At 36.6% G+C, this 18,928-nt stretch overlaps 1 protein-coding gene and 1 non-coding gene across 3 annotated transcripts in view; one reads left to right on the top strand and one right to left on the bottom strand.

Moving 5' to 3' along the window:
- Positions 1-432: 432 nt before the first annotated feature.
- The window catches only part of calcrl2 (calcitonin receptor-like 2), a 23,821-nt gene continuing 5,325 nt past the window's right edge, over positions 433-18,928 (bottom strand). The window contains exons 2-13 of one of the 2 annotated variants that reach the window (XM_067371668.1): positions 18,671-18,771; positions 17,187-17,352; positions 16,115-16,222; positions 15,027-15,139; positions 14,840-14,931; positions 14,533-14,656; positions 12,980-13,139; positions 10,068-10,128; positions 9,814-9,877; positions 7,712-7,930; positions 6,699-6,740; positions 433-5,507 (exon numbers count right to left, since the gene is read on the bottom strand). In XM_067371668.1, the coding sequence (XP_067227769.1) occupies positions 5,235-5,507; positions 6,699-6,740; positions 7,712-7,930; positions 9,814-9,877; positions 10,068-10,128; positions 12,980-13,139; positions 14,533-14,656; positions 14,840-14,931; positions 15,027-15,139; positions 16,115-16,222; positions 17,187-17,352; positions 18,671-18,733 (1,485 nt within the window). In that variant the 5' untranslated portion in view covers positions 18,734-18,771 and the 3' untranslated portion in view covers positions 433-5,234. The remainder of the gene's footprint in view (positions 5,508-6,698; positions 6,741-7,711; positions 7,931-9,813; positions 9,878-10,067; positions 10,129-12,979; positions 13,140-14,532; positions 14,657-14,839; positions 14,932-15,026; positions 15,140-16,114; positions 16,223-17,186; positions 17,353-18,670; positions 18,772-18,928) is intronic. The other variant, XM_067371667.1, reaches the window with a different exon arrangement.
- Positions 1,458-1,529, top strand: trnaq-uug (transfer RNA glutamine (anticodon UUG)). Its single transcript has one exon. It is a non-coding gene; the product is annotated as a tRNA-Gln (tRNA).

Here is an 18,928-nt window from a genome sequence, read left to right as displayed (position 1 = left end):
TCACCTTAAAAACTCTTCTCTGCGCGCGCTGGCGCCAAAAGTATTTGCGCATGCGTCTTGTGCGCCCATTCAAACCGTTTCTTTTTCAGTTGAAAAGGTTCCGTGATCGGATGATTTTAGTAAACTATGCTTCGTTACCTGATCTCGGAGTAGTTTTATAAATTTGTAGATACGTGTATTTGAATAATAAAAAGGAAGAGTTGAAGTTAAAAGTCTGCATGATTAACCAAACTTAAAACAAACCAAACAAGCTAATTTATTAAAATAACACATATTATAGAGACAATTCATATTTAATGGTATTAGATGCAATAGATTACTTCCAATAAAACAAAACATTTGTAATTGTTTGTAAAAGGTGTTTTTATTCATGAGTTTTCGTTGCATTTACACCGTTTTGACCAGCAGGTGTCGCCAGCATGTGGTGTTTCAAGTGCTTCGAAACAGTAAACCATTTGGCCCATAGACATGATTTTGCCAAGCAGTTGGTTCAGTTGATTTAACGTTTCGAAAAGCTTCGTTGATCACTATCAATGCAGATTATACCCAGTTTGATTTCAGTTTCTGATTTATTTTCTAGTCTATTCTCGCATCTAGTGGTGATAATAACAGATCTGGATCCATAGTTTCTACAGGATAAAATTGTGACAGAATGTTTATTTTAGGGTGAACTATCGCTTTAAGAAACCTTTATTTTTTAAGAATGTAGCACTTCTGCTGCCTGTCCATTAATTAAATAATTAAACATCTCCTCACGGTCGTCTACACCCTTCAAGCATGTCTTTTCACCTCAAATGTTTGAGGTGAATTATTGAGGGATGTTGGGATCACAGTTTATGAATAATATAATGAAGAAAAAAAACATGTGCTGAAGGTGATGAAGCTCTTGAGTTTTAAACTTGAATAAGACACGCTTGAGTTTGAGAACACAATTCTTCTACTGCAAAACTTCCCAGATAACAGGGAACGTTCTCAGAACTATCTTTAAACTTTATAATTATTTGTATTTATCTGAAGATGATGAGAAAATAACACACACTTCGTGTAGGTCAGCACCCTGATAGCACATGTACATCTAGGAGACGTCTATTTGATGTGCGTGTTTACGTCTGGAAGACGTATTATTTAGGGTGTTTGCTCATCTGGAATAAGTCTATAGGACGTATCCTGTCAGATGTCAAATAGACGTTTAGAAGACATCTTTAAGATGTTTATGATTTAGAATGTATGTAAAACTGACATCTTAAAGACATCTATTAGATGTTTGTAAACAGCAGATGCTTTCCAGATGAAGTGATCTTTAACAGACATCTTGCAGACGTACGCTATACTTTTACTGATGCCAAGTCATAATTTGATTAATAGGCTATATTTGCTAAAACAACTGCTGAAATGTTTCAAGTTCTGTAAATGAATGTAGACTTATTAAAAGCATTTTTTCTTGCATTTGCCGCGCCGGTCCCATGGTGTAATGGTTAGCACTCTGGACTTTGAATCCAGCGATCCGAGTTCAAATCTCGGTGGGACCTCGTCCTTTTCAGATGAATCAAAGAATTAGGTAGAAAGAAAATACAACAATGTGCTAAAAAAAGAATCATATTTGGAGACGGAGTGTTTTAAAGAACTGGCCAGAACCAAAAGGTTGTATGTTGAAATCTTACTTCTCCCACATTTTAAAACAAACTCAACTGTCCTTGATCAAGCAGGAAGATTGACTCTTTAATGAAAAGCGCATATGCTGCCGTGTATACAGTCATATGGTGAAACGTTAATCGTGTGGGCGACTCGTTATGCACCAATATAAAGACCAAGGTTACATCATTGAAAAAAATGAAGGAATGTCCTTCAAGGATTGTTCAAGACGTGCACGTATTTAATAGACGCTTTAACGACTTACAGCAAACGCAGAGCCAAAAATATCCGCAGTAGTTTATTCGCAGTGTCAGAAAGGAAACGATCAAAGGAGAAATGCAGAGAAGGAAACGAACAGGATTTTTGTGTGTACAAGTGTATTCCTTTGACGCCAGGAAAGCAGTGTGACTCATTTTTCAGTCATATGAACAATCAATTTTTATACATGATTCAATTTCCGAAACGCTTTTCAAATAAATAAGTGAAAAGTTTGCATTTATTTATGTACAAGGATCCGAGCTTTAAAAGTCGAGTAGGCGATTTCAGAGAGGCAAGCAATAGAGCTAACTTTCCTTCAAAACACATCAACAAGTCTGTAAAGCGTCATGAGGGACATTGTTAAATTACCTCATGTCTCAAAGCACATAACATCACAATAATAATGAACGTAAACAACTTACAGAGCACTTATTTGTACCACCTGACTGCTGCGGATTCATTTCGGAATTGATAGTTTTGACATAAAAAAAAAACCATGTAAACAATGTTCTAGGAAGGTTGCAAAAATGTAATGTGTCCAAATGATTATCCCAAAGAAAATAAGTGGTACATGCTAAAATATTTGTAAGACAGGAAATTGAAGGATGGATTCTGATTGGCTGTCAATGTTTTTTTTTATCATTCATCAGCAGTAAAAAAAATCGCTATAAAAGTGATTCCAATGATATTGTCCTTATTGTCATTTAATCTCTGCTATTCTTTTACATTTCGAGCATACAAGCCCACAAAGTCATACACTAGTTATTAAAAGTAATGAATGTAGTAGATTCCCCCGTATACAGGCCTACAACAGCTAGTACTTTATAAAGTAAATTGAGTTTCACCGCGTCCGTTACACAAATAGTGATAATATTAACAAGTCATATGGAATGTTTTTTATTTGTATTTAAGAATCACAAAAAGCAAATGTGACACGACATCCTAAGGGCTTTAACAATGATAAAAACTCAAAGGGCTCACGAAGCAGATACATTCAGTGAAAAGTGCTTATATAACAGCTTATTTACAACATTTTGTTCTCCGCGTTCCTCAGCCAGCATATGTTCGGCGTATTCGCACTAACCTAGAGATAAACATCCAAAACGAGGATCCCTAAAAATACAGTGGAACAGTTTGCTGTATTATCAGATGATAATACCAATAAGTCCACTAGGCAGTGCACTGTTCTAATGACGAGAATTAGATCACACACACAGTTCACGTGATGGAGGGGAACGCGGACAAGCAAACTATTCAGTGTGTTTTAATATGCATTGGTTTTTCCATATTAACACATGCACATTCCTTCTATATTTAGATCGAAATATAAATCTGTGAACACTTTAGACTAGATAAAGGCATGTTCACACCAAGAACGATAATATTTGCGTCCACACCAACGAACGATAACGGTCTGTTTATTGTAAGATCACGCGCTGCGGTTTCAAAGTGTAGCCCACATGTTTTTGCTGTTCTTGTTGCAGTTACACGGCTTTAACCAGCAGTTGTCCTCAGCACGCTGTTTCGAGTGAGCTAGTGTAATTGAACTGATCTAACAATGAATGTAGCTGATGAAATCAATATAGTGGAATAAAAAAAACATCGTCTTTTCCATTGCAACTTCAAAGGAAGTAAGACAATGTTGTCGAAACTAGCGCTGGATTCCTGAGGTAATTTTATGTTACACAGTTTGCTAGCCTTTCATAATGACCTTATTAATATTTCTCACCATTTATTCAGAGGGTATGACATATATCCATTTTCTTTAAAGTATCCCTGAAAAGCAGATTTGACTTGACAAATATTAGTGGCTTTTTCTGGACCTCTCGATTAACTTCTCCACAATAACATCCGCCATTTTAAATGCGCGAACCCTTAAATTAGAAAGGATTCTGATTGACTGTCAGTGTTTTATCGTTTAACAGCTGGGAAAAAAAATTGTTCTGAAAGTGATCCCAATGATATCGTATCTCTAGATATCATTATGTAAATTAATATCTTTATATTTATAGATAACTTTTGGTGTGAATGGGCCTTAAATCTCACTAAAAGCAACTTTATAGTCAGACTATGTGTTTAAAATGTACAAATACAACGTGTTTAAAAGTACAAATAAAACACCAAAAAACGTATTAATCCATAACAAACACGAAAAACTCTTTCACTGGTGGTCATACGTCATGTGATGTTGTGTTGGTGATATTAGTGCATATCCAGCTAACAGGGAACGTTCTCAGACGCGTTCACAACAGACGCGAATGAAGCGTTAAGCGTGAGTGATTACATGTTAAGTCAATGCAAAGACGCTATTCACGCGAATGAGGCAGCGCAAATGACGCGGCGAGAATTGAGCGTTTTCGGCGTTTGACACGCATAAAGCCTTGTTTTAAGCCTCGTTTAAGCCCCGGGTATACTTCGGCCGTCCGCTTTCTTGCACCGTCCACATGATGTAATTTTTGTCATGCGGAGGGCTCGCGGCCGGCCGCGCACCCTGGCCGCATGCAGGCCAAAACTTCTTTGACGGCTAAACACTGTGCATATTGCCACCTAGTGAATCTCTTCTATACTGCTTGCGCATGCGCTGTTACATGCGGACTGTCCGTGCGGTCTCGAAATTTGGCCTGCACGCGGCCAGTGTAAATCGCGCAAGTTGAAAAATCTGAACTTTGGTGATAATTCGCGCTGTGTTAACCAATCAGTAGCTTAATTGCTCTAGTAGCAAGCGGAGGCAGAAATTGGAAACAACAATGGAGGACAAATCATTGTCGCTGTATGATACATCTTCATACTTTTATAGAAACAGGAATAAAAAGGATCTTGCTCGGAAGAAAGTGAGTGAGGAGGTCATTTGCCGTATTTTACAACTACTTTCCCGCTGACGAGTTGATGTGTTTATTCAGAGGAAGTGTGCAGAAGGCATGGGCAGAAGCCCCTCTCATGACGCGAATTTGTGTTTGTTGTGAAGTAAATTTCATTTTAAGTAAACTTAAAATGTTCAAGCGTCCAACTACGCGCATATAGCAAGATTTATTCGCGCTATTGCGTCTGGTGTGAACGCCCCATCAGGCTCTCTCAAAGTTCTTCCAGTAACATTAATGGAACGTTCATTCAAAGTTATTTGGTCTTTAATGTTAGCACAGAGAACATTCAAAACTAACGTTCCCATAATGTTTGCAAAACGATAAAATGTAACGTTCCCTTAACGTTCGCATAACCAAGAAAAAACATTTTTAGAACTGGACGTTTTGAACGTTCAGATGACGTTCAGAAATAATGTTCATAACTTGTGTGTGTTTTTTTTCTTCTTCCAGAAAATCCGAACGGGATCTTCAGCTGGATGATGTTCATATTTCAGACGACTCGAGCACTTCGCCGAACTCGGGTTCTTCGCTGGAGCAGCGTTTGCCGTTGCTCTGGCCGTTGAGCGAGAGTGTGGTGCCGTCGGTTTTCCCGTCGCCCGTGTTGGACGGGCCGTTGTCGAGGCCGATGGTGACGCGGCTGGTCTCGGTGATGGAGGAGTTGGTGTGGTAGTTACAATGAGAGTCGTTGGTCACCAGGCGGCGTCGCATCCACTGACCGCGATCCTGCGCAAACTTACGCCGCAGCGCCGACTGCACCTGCGGGACGGGAAAATACGTCAAATAGTTCATTTTTGATGCACTGTTCTTTCTTTCTTTCTTTCTTTCTTTCTTTCTTTCTTTCTTTCTTTCTTTCTTTCTTTCTTTCTTTCTTTTTCAGAATGTTTCACTGTTTTCAGCACAGTATGTACTGCATCCCATCGAAGCCCATTTCCACACATAAGAAAATATCTAGCAACATAAAAAAAAAAAAAAAAAAAAAAAAAAAAAAAATGCTTTGGTAAATCATAATTATGACATATTTAGCCATAGCTACCGGATAAAAAGTCGAAATTATGACGTACTAAGTCACATTTATGAGATGAATGTAGAAATTATGAGATGAAAAGTCGGCAGTAATTACGACATAGCCTAAATTGAAATTGAATTAAAAAGTTGAAATTATGACTTAATTTAAAATTATGACATACCAGTCATAATTATGACTTAAAAAGTCAATTATGACATTAAAAAGTCAAAATCATGATATAAAAAGTGGAAATTATGACAAAAAGTCAAAATCATAATATGTAAAGTCATAATTTCGATTTTTTAATCTCATAAATATAAATTAGTATGTCATAATGTAGACTTTAATGTCATAATTTTGACTTTTTATCTCACAATTTCATCTTTTTTAATGTCATAGTTTTGACTTTATCTCATAATTTAGACTTTAATCTCATAATTTGATCTTTTTTAATGTCAGTTTTGTCTAGCTCAATTTTTAATTTTAACTTTTTAATGTTATAATTTTTACTTTTTATCTCGTACTGCAGTTTTGATTTTTTCTTTACTTAGTATGTCATAAATAAGTTTAATAAAAATTTTAATAAATAATTTTACATTTTTATCTCATACTGTAATTTTGTTTTTTATCTCATAATTATGACTTAGTATGTCATAATTTTGGCTTTTAATGTCATAATTATGACTTTTTTTCTTATGTGAAAATGGGCTTCTATAGGCATACTGCATACTAATTTTTATTTTAAATGGCATATGAAACAATAAATGATTTATACACTAATTTCACACACTAATACTAGACGTTGGCGCATGAAATCACTACATTGTATGTTTAATTTAGCATTAAGCATCCAATTACTGTCTTGGAAGTTCATGTTCCTCTAAAGCGCTTTAATAAAGATTAATGAGTATTTCTTAATGAGGTTTAAGGTTTAAACGTACCTCTGCATTACAGAAGCAGAAGATCACGGCCACCAGGAGACCCTGCAGAGACACAAAAATACACAGGGTTATTATTGTTATTAAAACTAAAACCATTAGAAACGGTTTAGTTACTTGAAATAAAATAAACCTTAACCTTAGCTGTTGGACCGAAAATCTGTATCATGGTATTTTTTGAGATTCTGGTTTCACAGTATATTTTTTTTCTTTTCTTGACTGATCCTTTATACAAGTTTTATACAAGTGGCATATTTTACTGTCAGGAGTACAGAGAATATAGAAACATTGTACGGTCAAATACAAATTTACTTTCAAAAATGGAGGTAATCAAATAATTTAGTTAACCTTTTAAAATGTAATCAAATGAAAATGTAATAATTCATTAAAACATGTTTGAAAACTTGTGTGATATTCCTTAAAAATATGGTTTTAATAAATTTTTCTTTAAGTACATTCTAAGCAAACAATAATAATAATAATAATAATTAAGTACATTTAAATACATTCTACTGTGCAATAGTAATATATTTCTTTCCTAATTTATCCAGGTTAGACCAAACTTTTATTTTGAGTTTCTGTGTTTTAATAAACTGTATTATTATTACTATTACTTGAAGAAGTACACTCTACCACTGTTTAATAGTAATATATTTCTGTTATAATCTCCTCAAGTTAAAGCGAACTTTTATTTTGGCGGGTTGTAATGAAGACCTTTGAGTTCCTGTGTGTATAAGATATGGCGATAGCAGAACATGCAAATTTCATATTCAATAGCATCCATAATACTGACATAACATTGCTGTACAGTCATACAAGTCTCAAAGAACTTTATATGTTTAATAATGCACTCTAAATGGAATAAAAGCACTTTTGTGCTGGTGATATTAAAAAAATCCAGTCGAAAGGGCTGAAGGAGGCATTTCATTAAAATAGTTGGATTAATAAAATGTTTTTGTGGGGTCATTTTACAGATCTTACTGTAATGCTAATAAAATATTTGATCGATTCTCTACCTGGTAATGCATAAAGATGTTCATGAATAGCTCGTAGACGGCCAGAGAGAAGCGTCCGCTGGGCTGCAGCGGCATCAGGATGAACTGGGCTCCCAGCAGAGGAACCAGGATGATGGTGGCACGAACCACTTTCATGTACACGCTGCTCTCGGTCTGGTGGGTGACCCTCAGTTTGGTGATCAACACCCGCACGATGTTGAGGAGGAAGAACAGGTTCACCTGAGAGACAACTGTGGTCAGTTTACACAGATGGAGGGATTCACTGCAGAAAATGAGGTTCTTCCTCAGTACTTTTGTTCTGTTTTCCAGTACAAACATCCTTAAATCAAGAGAATCAAAATGACTTCAGATATTAAATCCTATTTACTAAAACATGTATCAAAATTAAGTGAGTTTATGCTTAAAACAAGAACAAATATCTGTCAATGGGGTCAGAAAAATACTTAAAAGGTCATGAAACATGGGTGTTCCACATCATAGAAGACAATGTTACCATCCGTTAGTTTCAATCGTAGGAGAAAAAAAAATCATTTTAAGTTATTTTCAAATGAGTTTAAAATCTTTGTGTCGATGTCACAGTATGTGATGCTTTCTGAACCAGGGGGCCTCAAGATGGCCTTAAAATATTTAAAATAAGACAAAATATACTTTAAAATAAGCTAAAACAGCTAAAACTCCAGATGTAAGCTGATGTCATATTTCTTATATTAATTCTTATATTAATCTTATATTGTCATATTTCTTATATTAACTCCCTCAGTCATATTTTCTTAAAGGAGTCATGAATTGAGAGATCAAATTTTCAGAAAGTTTCAAAACTCAAAACTTCCTTGTTAGTCCAAAAACAGCTTTTATTGAAACCAAGCTCAGAAAATGACTCATTTCGGATTTTGCCACATTATTATGTCATAGTATGATGAAAGACCACCACTGCTAGTATGATTTAACATGTTTGCTTGCATGTTTTATCATGTTGTTAGCTTGTTTTAGCATGTTTGCTAGCCTGATTTAACATGTTGTTAGCATGTTTTAACATTTGTGCTAGCATGATTAGCTTGTAGCAAGCATGATTTAACACATTAGCATGAATTAGCATGTTGATAGCATGTTTGTTAACATGATTTACCACATTGCTAGCATTTTCAACATGTTGGTAGCATTATTTAACACATTTCTAGCATGTCGTAACATTTTTTTAGCATGATTAACATGTTACCAACATGATTTAACACATTAGCATGAATTAGCATGTCTTAACATTTTGCTAGCATGATTAACATTTTACTAACATGACTTAACACATTACCTGCATGTTTTAACATGTTGCTTACATGATTTAACACATCGCTAACATGTTTTAACATGTTGTTAGCATTATTAGCATGTTTGCTAACATGTTATAACACTTTGCTAGCACTTAACATGTTGCTAGCATGTTTTAGCATTTTGATTTCACAAACATGATTAGAATGCTAGCAAAATAATTTAACACATTGTTAGCATGTTTTAATATGTTGCTAGAATGATTTAACATGTTTGCTTGCATGATTTAACATGTTGTTAGCATGTTTTAGCATTTGTGCTAGCATTATTAGCTTGTAGCAAGCATTATTTAACATGTTAGCATGAATTAACATGTTTGCTAACATGATTTAACACATTGCTAGCATTTTTTAACATGTTGCTAGCAATATTTAATACGTTGTTAACATGTCTTAGCATTTTGGTAGCATGATTAGCATTTTGTTAGCATGATTTAACATGTTGCTAGCATGTTACTAACATGTTTTAACATGACGCTAGCATGATTTAACATATTGTTAGCATGTTTTAACATTTTGTTGGCATGATTAGCATTTTGTTAGCATGATTTAACATGTTGCTAGCATGTTACTAACATGATTTAACACATTACTAACATGTTTTAACATGACGCTAGCATGATTTAACATGTTGCTAACATGTTTTATCATTTTGTTAGCATGATTAGATTGTTACTAACATAATTTAACACATTGTTAGGATGTTGCTAACATGATTTAACATTGCTAGCATGATTTTTTTTGCGGTGTGGATAAGAAGATGAAGTTGATTAAGCTCACCACCAGAGCGACGTGTATCGGGCCGTGTATGATGTACAGCAGGTTTGTGTTCATGGTCCAACACCTGTCAAACACACAGTGTGGCTGTGATTAAATATTTAAACATACAGGTTTAAAACAACCTGAGGGTGAGTAAATGATGACAGAATTTTTATTTTTAGGTGAACTATCCTTTTATATGTTGCTAGGCATTTTGGGATTTAAAATTGTTTTTTTTTTTTAGTTTAATTTCAAGTGTGAAATCTCAGGTTTACCTGTCATCATGGAAGAGCAGACGTGCCACAGCCTGCGTTACAGCAGGGATCACTGGGAAACCTGTAGGAATAACTCACTACGTCACTGTTTTGTTTGTGTGTGTGTGTGTGTGTGTGTGTGTGTCACGATTACTGTGTTTTTTGTGTTGTCGGACTTTTATTTTGAAGTGTATTTTCTTTTTACACAAGATAACAATGGGCTAACAAGGGACAGGGGTGGGTAATTAATCACTATGGGAACAAACACGGGTAAGTAAGGAAATGTCTCAAGTTATTACTATAACCATAGTTCCCTGAGAAGGGAACAAGACACTGCATCCAGGATGCTTTGGGAACGCCTCAGCGTGATTGCGTCTGATGCATGTGTGTCAACTAGCCAATGCTGAGAGTGAAGGTAACGGGCAGGTGACATCAAGACCAGGAAAGGATAAAAGCACATCCGGAAAGACTGGTCTTTAGCTTAAATAGCTGAAGCAAATCGGTCACAGAGATGCAGGGAGTATGGCAAAGCAATGCAGCGTCTAGTTCCCTTCTCAGGGAACTATGGTTATAGTCATAAACTGAAACATTCCCTTTTGAGGGAACTCGGCGCTGTGTCCAAGACGATTTGGGAACGATATACCAAAATGCCATACTTCCAAAATGCCTGTCTGTGTGAAACTGTGGCACACTAAGATGAGAGCACTGATGAGCCTGGAACTGCTTCCAGATCAAGATATAATATCTCACAAATGTGAGAGGCGAGGACCAGTCCGCCGCATCACAGACCTCCTTGAGGGAAACCCCAGACAACAAGGCCTTGGAGGCCACCATACTCCTAGTAGAGTAAGCTCTGACAGACAGTGGAGACTGCTGACCAGAGATCTCATAATCAAGTGATATAGCCTCGACTATCCACTTGGTAATCGTTTGTTTGGACGCAGGGAGACCTCTATTATGCGGTTCAAAACAAACATAGTTCTCCAGCTCCAGAGGGCAGCTCTGTGGACATAGGTGTCCAGTGCTCGCACTGGACACAAAAGATTCAACTTTGCCTGGTCTGGATCTGAGAACAGAGGAGGACAGAAAGCTTGCAGCACTATAGGCCGTGGAATATTGGTCAGAACCTTAGGTATACCATCCTTGGTGCAAACTCAAGGCACGTAGGGGATACAGATAGGACCTGAAGGTCTCCTACTCTGTTCAGAGAGGAAATAGAAAGCAGGAAAACAGTCTTTAACATCAGAAATTTTCTGAGACAGAATCAAGCAGCTCAAATGGAGCTGCAGAAAAGCCTTCCAACACAATGGCCAAATCTCACACAGGAACCCTAGTGAGTGTTGCAGGCCTCAGCCTCAAGGTGCCACAAAGGAAACAATACATCAAAGGGTACTTCCCCACAGTCGTACCATCCACAGGGACATGGAATACAGAAAAAGCTGATACCTATAGACCTTTAGGCTGGACGAGGATAGCCCTGATGAAAAGCGATCTTGCAAGAACTCTAGTACTGTACCAATTGGGCAGTTAAAGGGTTAGTTCACCCAAAAATGAAAATTCTGTCATTTATTACTTACCCTCATGCCGTTCCACACCCGTAAGACCTTCGTTCATCTTCAGAACACAAATTAAGATATTTTAGTTGAAATCCGATGGCTCCGTGAGGCCTGTATAGGGAGCAATGACATTTCCTCTCTCAAGATCCATGAGGAGAGACAAGGTCCGAGAACCATATCCGACTTGGCCAGTAAGGCGCTACTAGCAGTAGTCTTATCCCTTCCTGGCAAATTTTCTCCAGAACTCCTGGGAGAAGAACAATTGGGGGAAAAGCGTACACGCGTAGCCTCGGCCATGTCTGTACCCCGCCATCCAGTCCAAGAGGAGCTGGATGCGTGACAGAACCAGAACTGTTCTATTACCAGAGCCTGCCTGGGATGGTCTAATAATGTAAAGAGCACACCGATGTATAGAGGTGGATGAGAACCGAACTGGATTCTGTACCATTTCTCTATACTCTGGAGGACCCATTGAGATATGTTTGGCAGAAGCCTCAACTCTGCCAGAAAATCCACAAAGGGAACCAGCCTCTCAAGGCTGGTCTCTGGTATACTTAGAGCAGCCACTTTGGTGACCTGAAATACAATGGCAGGAAACGACCGATTTGACTGCTTTTCGACCCTCCTCAGAGGGTGTGAGCCTGACGCAGCATCGTGAGAACACTGACTCATGAGCTCGCTGGAAATCGCTGCACCCCGAAGCACCGAGGCTGACAGGGTTGGCAGAACGGTCCAGGGAGGACAACGAAGTGGTACGGGCACCGTATACTGAGGTGTACTGAAAGGGAACAAATGTTGCATTCAAGTCCCCCTGAAAAGTTTACGACGTCAGGTTCATTCAAGTCACCTTCATTGAAGCAAGATGGCGGTGTACCTTCTCTTAATTAACTACACAAAAATACAGCAGGGTTTTTGAACTGTACTTCTTGAAAATAAAGAACAAGGAATGTGCGTCAGGTGTGTTTTGCTTTTTAAATTAATTTATGAAGCCACTGTAGACTTTATCGTTACATATTGTATTGCTATATTACAATGCGATTATATTTTGTGCAGGGAATAAGCTCATTTTGTTGTAAATAAAAAGCCTGTCAGTGTCACTGCTAAATACGTATAAATATTTTGGTATTCCGCCACGTCTCTCAATGACACGGCCCCGACTTGTAAAGATCGGGGCTTCTCACTCGTATTTACGACTTTGTGGTGGCGTTCATGTGCGTTCAACTCCTAAATACGACCAAAATACACACCAAAAGGCAAACAGGAACAAACTACAGTAGAAACAGAAAATACACTTCAAAATAAAAGTCCTAGAACAGTAAACACAGGGGAAATTATGACTAATATATATATTCGTGTTAACTTGTGTTCAGTACGTACCCCAGCCGAGGATGTAGTACCAGCCCAGCTGCTGCTCGCCCACAAACACGGCCACAATGATAAGGTTGTGCAGGTAGATCCCCTCACACAACATCCAGAAATAATTGGTGCAAAAGGTGTAGTACATGAGACTCGCCAGGATCTTACAGGTGATCTGAGACTGAACACACAAGACCAACATGTGCTGATTGTGTTTTGATGCCAAAGGAACTGTAAATGTGCCAATACCCTTGTGAGGGGCCTCTTCCTAAAATATAAAGTTTAAACTATCGCCAAATAAAGGAAGCTATCTATTGATCTATCTGTCATGCGGCGAAGTCAGTATAACCGCATAACAGCTATAGAAACACAACACCAGAAACACAACACAGGAAACATACACAAGATAACAAGGGCTGGAACAAGGAACAGGTGTGGGTAATGAGTTGCTATGGAGACTAACAAGGGTAACTATGGAAACAAACAAGGCAGTAATGGAAAGCATGATTTTTTTCCCCAAATGGTTCAGCATAAATCCCTGCCCTGCAACCAGTTTCATTGGCTGAGGTTACAGGGGATTTCCGCTGAACTGGTTTGGGGGAAAATATTATGTTAATGGAAACAAAAAAAAGTAATCACAGGAAGTCAAACAGCAGGAACAAAAGGAACTAAAATAAACTTCAAAATAAGAGTCCTTAAACAAGACAAGAATTGTGACACTATCTATCTATCTATCTATCTATCTATCTATCTATCTATCTATCTATCTATCTATCTATCTATCTATCTATCTATCTATCTATCTATCTATCTATCCATGCATAAAAGTCACTGAGGGAAATATTTTGAGGTTGTAAAGGCAGCTAAATTAAATAACTGAAATAAATAGTCAATTATTTCTACATACACAAAGAATTTGTCATGGTGACTGATTATAAAATTGAATAATTTGTGTGTTTTTTTTTTTTTTTTTTTTATATTTATAGTGTCACTGTACAAAAGCAAATTGTTAAACTATGATTATAGAACTAATGATTATAAAATATTATCCAGGCATTTTTTATTACAAATTGTATTCATATTTTAAGTACGCACAAACTTTGATAGCCTAAATTATATTTGTAATGTTTTTCCTCTCAAATTGTTAAAATTATTACAAAATATTATATTATCTTGGCTATATTTACTTTTCCATGAAAGTAAAAGCTTATTTGTGATACATACAGTAGTGGCAGAGGGGATATATGTTTTAATGACCCTTCAAGTTCCATTAAATGATCAAAATATGAGGCAAATATTTCATATTTTTAAAATATTTTAAATCTGACTAAAGAACAAAACACTAAACTTGGTTAAGGTATTTATCTGAAAATTATCTGAAAAACTGCAAACTAAAGTTACAGGTTTTATTTTACTATGCAAAAGAAATGCAAGGAAAAGGAAAAAGCATAGTTGGTTATTAATAATTAATGCACAATTTGGCATGTTTCATTGCATTATCATCGCAAATAAAACTCCAAGCACAACTACGCAATATGATTACAAATTCTTACACGTGAGGCGTGTGCACTTACAGAGTCTGTTATGGTCTGCTGCTCGCCGATGAAGAAGTAGAACCAGCTGATGGTGGCGAACGAGTTCAGGATGAAGGATGTGAACATGTTTTTATGAAGAGTGATTCGCTGACAGCTCAAACACCTGCACAAACACATTCATTCATGCCTTTTAGTTGATATATTAAGGCGCGGCTCCTTTAAGGCTTGTCAGTAAATGTCCACTGTTATGATTGGCTTACGTCATCGCATAGGAAACAGTATCAATAACCCACATATTTTTGCTATCTGGGTATGAGTGCTGTTTGTGTTTGTTCTTCTAACATACTTGAAGTAGGAGAAGATGCATATGGAAATGAGGAGCGATATGATGGAGAGGACGTGTCCCACTAAAGTCAGATAGTAAAGCACATACGAAAGCTGCAGGAGAAACCAGAGACACAGATATTATAGAGACAGACAGGATTATAAAATAATAATTTTGAATGATATTGATATTGAAACTGAGGCTTAACCTTAAGTTTCTGCTTAGTGTACTCCGTGCACAGAGTGTAATTGGACCACAGTCGGTTGCTTTCCGGGTGACGAAACCACTGACCGTCTGAGTCGCACACTTTGGTCACTTTTTCTGAATAAACAAAAGGCTAAATGTGAAAATGCATTTGTTTGTGTGCCTGTAGTTGTGGCCAGTGTTGGGGGTAACGCATTACAAGTAACGCAAGTTATGTAATCAGATTACTTTTTTAAAGTAACAAATCACTTTTAAATTTACGAGAAAATATCGGAGTTACTTTTTCAAATAAGTAATGCAAGTTTTTTAATTATTATTATCATATATAAGTCCTGCTCAGGTGATAAAAAGTAACGCAAAAGTAACGTAATGCATTACTTTACTTAAAAAGTAACTAAGTAACACAATTAGTTACTTTTTTAGGGAGTAACGCAATATTGTAAAGCATTACTTTTAAAAGTAACTTTCCCCAACACTGTTTGTGCTTTATTTTTGTAATTAAAACTGCCTTAAAAAGCCTTTGCATTTGAAATCTTTTTTATTTCAATATAGTTTTGCTCTGAAACACAGTATGATTGATTGAATTAAACCCAACGAATATTTTTATTGTGTCACTTAAAATCGAGCTGTAGTTTTGTCACAATGTCAAATTTACATTATATTATTTATATTATATAATTCAAAATCCTGAAACTTTCAAGGTGTAAATGACAAAAAAATAAAGAAATAAAAATCCCAGATTGGTCTCAGACTTTTGGAACTTTTGGAATATATGTTGTTATTGGTATTTATAATAAATTATTGAATAACATACACTACCGTTTAAAAGTTTGGAGTCAGTATGAATATTTTTGAAAGAGATTAATAGTCTTATTCATCAAGGATGCATTAAAAGTGACAGTAAAGACATTTATAATTTTGCTTAAAACTAACTAAAGGCACGAAAAAGTTTCATATTTTAAAAACCCTTAAAAATTCGTACCGACCCCCAACATTTGAACAGTAGTGTAGATATGACGTGGTATTGGTAAGTGTTTTGTGCCATAAAGAGGCGCGTTTGCATTATTGTGAGTGGAGAGATCATCAGCTCACCAGCTGGATCAAAATCGTGGAAGTAGGTGGGGCAGAGCTGGACGGCAGTGCCAGGGGCGGAGTCTGCCCAGCAGAGCCACCCATCCCATGTGCGATTACAGTAGGGGCCTGCAGGGGGCGACACACACATACACACACTTTATTAACTTACACAAACAGACATTCATGCTAGAGCTAGAAGCTTCTTTTTGAACTCAAGTTTGAACATTTTTTTTATTTAGCCAGCACTGTAAAGTTATTTTATCATTAAAACTACATAAATTTGACTTGTTTTCAGGTAATAAATCTTGAATTAAGTTTATGGCCAGTATTAGTATTAGTATTATTTACCACTACACTATATATTTTAATTTAGCTTTTATTGTTATATTTTCAGTTTAAATTTTAGTTTAAGTTTTAAATATGTGCTTAATATTTATTATCTATATAAGCACTTGAATGTAAAGCGCGAGAGTGAGTGTTTTCTTCAAACTCTCCTGTGTTCAACCATAGGAAACAAACTCAGACAAAATCACTTCCTGTCTTTCATCCTCTTACTGCAGTGGATTCTGGGAGTTTTACCTCCTCCACACCAGCAAGAGCTACAAGCCATGAAGAGACAGTAATTCAATTAGAGAAACACAATTACACACTAATTTCTATTTATGTTCATTATACATCCATTATAAACTTCCTCAAAGTCCCACTATAAGATTGAACGATCATGACATGAATCCATTAGCACCAAACATTAACATTATCTAAAAAAAAATCTGAGGATTTGACTTTAAAATGATTCTAGAATGTTGTTAGTGTGTTGCTATGCAGTTGCTAGGGTGTTCTGGGTGGTTGCTAGGGCCACTCCCCAAATCCTTGCACCTTCTAGGCAAGTTTTGCACAGCTAAAGCACCTTAATCTTTAGTTCTTCAGATTATTATTGCTCTGTCATATTATTCTCAGCTTTATTCACTGATTCCGTAATTCTATCCATTTTAACATTTTTAGTTATTTTGCTAATTGTTTTATTACTGTCCTTAATTTATGCATGTGTTTTTCAGCTCAACACTAAGCGGAGTATCAGAGCGTCTCTCACCCGGATCGCTGCGTGGAGGCTCGTCCATTATTTTGAGGTAACACTCGAACTGGGCGGCGAGGATCTGCTCACGGGATACCTTCAGATCAGAAGAGGACGCTGGGATATCGGTCACCTCCTCTTCTGACATCCCCGCCTCTATGAGCACATCATCGCAGAGACACACCTGTGCTCATTTCGTTAAGAGGAATATTAGACATAATACTTCACAATAAGGTTTCATTTGTTAACATTAAGTCTACAGCATTTATTAATCTTAATTTCAACATTTACACATACATTTTTTACACAAAACAAAGTACAATTTTAAGTGAACTAACATTAACAAAGATTAATGTGGAATTTAAATTATATGTGGATGATGTGAAATGTTGAAAACAATGACTTTTTAACAATAACTGATACTGTAGTGATAAAATAATTTTCTTATGTTAAGTAATTCATTGTATTTTTTATTAAAGATGCACGATACTAAATTTCTCCGCCAATACCGATAGTCGATTATTCAGAATGATATCTACCGATACCGATTTTCCTGAGGTAAATGTAATGTTAAGTAACATATTGTTCACAAGCTGTTTTCTCTTCACGCGGTCAAAACACTGATTGATCGATTATATGAGACACGATTCATTTCAGTAAGTTGTTCTGTATCAGTCTGTGCCGATAGCCTCGTGGGCAGCACCGACATACAGCGCCGTTGCACTTCAGGCGACCCGAGTTCGACTCCTAGCTCGCAGACCTTTCCCAAACCAGTCCCCATCTCTCTTTCCCACTTTGCTTCCTGTCTGCTTACTGTCCAATCATAATAAATGCAAAAATAAGTCTTTAAAGTTGTACTGCATCAGTCTGTGCCGATAGCCTCGTGGGCAGCACCGACTTACAGCGCCGTTGCACTTCAGGCGACCCAAGTTCGAGACCTGGCTTGCAGACCTTTTCCGATCATCCACCTTCTCGCTTACTATCCTATCATAATAAAGGCAAAAAACGCCAAAAAAAATCTTTAAAGTTGTACTGAATCTTTCAACATTCCTTCTGATGTTCATGCATGTTTATTTAATGCTACAACTAGTAGTAAAAAGGAAGAAAATACTCACGCTACAGCGATCTGTCACGTCACATTTAAGAGTCAAAATGCCTTTTATTGTTTTAATTTTGTGATAAAATGGATACAAATTTGAAAGCTGTTTCTTATCAGAAGTATCAACACAAGAGATTTTCTTCACACACAGTATGAGTCACAGTCTGACATGTTTTCCACGTTTTCATTGGCTGTTTTTAAATAATTGGCAAGTGGCCGATAGTGAAAACAATTGCTTTTATCGGCCGATACCGATTATTGGCCAATATATCGGTGCATCTCTATTTTTATTTAAATTGTCCTGTTTTGGGTTTTAGAACAATATTTAATAAAAATAGAACTGAAAAACCCCACAGATGAATAAATGCTGTAGAAATATATTGCTCAATGTTAGTTCACGCACTTCGGTGTCCAGCAGAAGAATGACCAGCAGCAGGAGTGACGGGTTTCTTGTCATGACGCACATCTGCCACTCAGACAGGGGGCGCTAAAGAGCATCTGTGTCTGGAGTGAAAGACAAATATTTGCATTTTAGAACTTAATATTGCTTCTTTGGTGCTGCGAACATAAAACAACAATAAATAATATTTGTGTTTTGAGAAAACTATATATATTTTTTTTTTTTGGCTCCAGACAAGTCGAAGCTTTAAGGTCTGTTGAA

Source organism: Chanodichthys erythropterus, chromosome 20 (assembly GCF_024489055.1).
Source record: "Chanodichthys erythropterus isolate Z2021 chromosome 20, ASM2448905v1, whole genome shotgun sequence".
Taxonomy (NCBI): domain Eukaryota; kingdom Metazoa; phylum Chordata; class Actinopteri; order Cypriniformes; family Xenocyprididae; genus Chanodichthys; species Chanodichthys erythropterus.
Note: the sequence above shows the minus strand (reverse complement) of the source record. Positions and strands in the feature narration are given on the sequence as shown.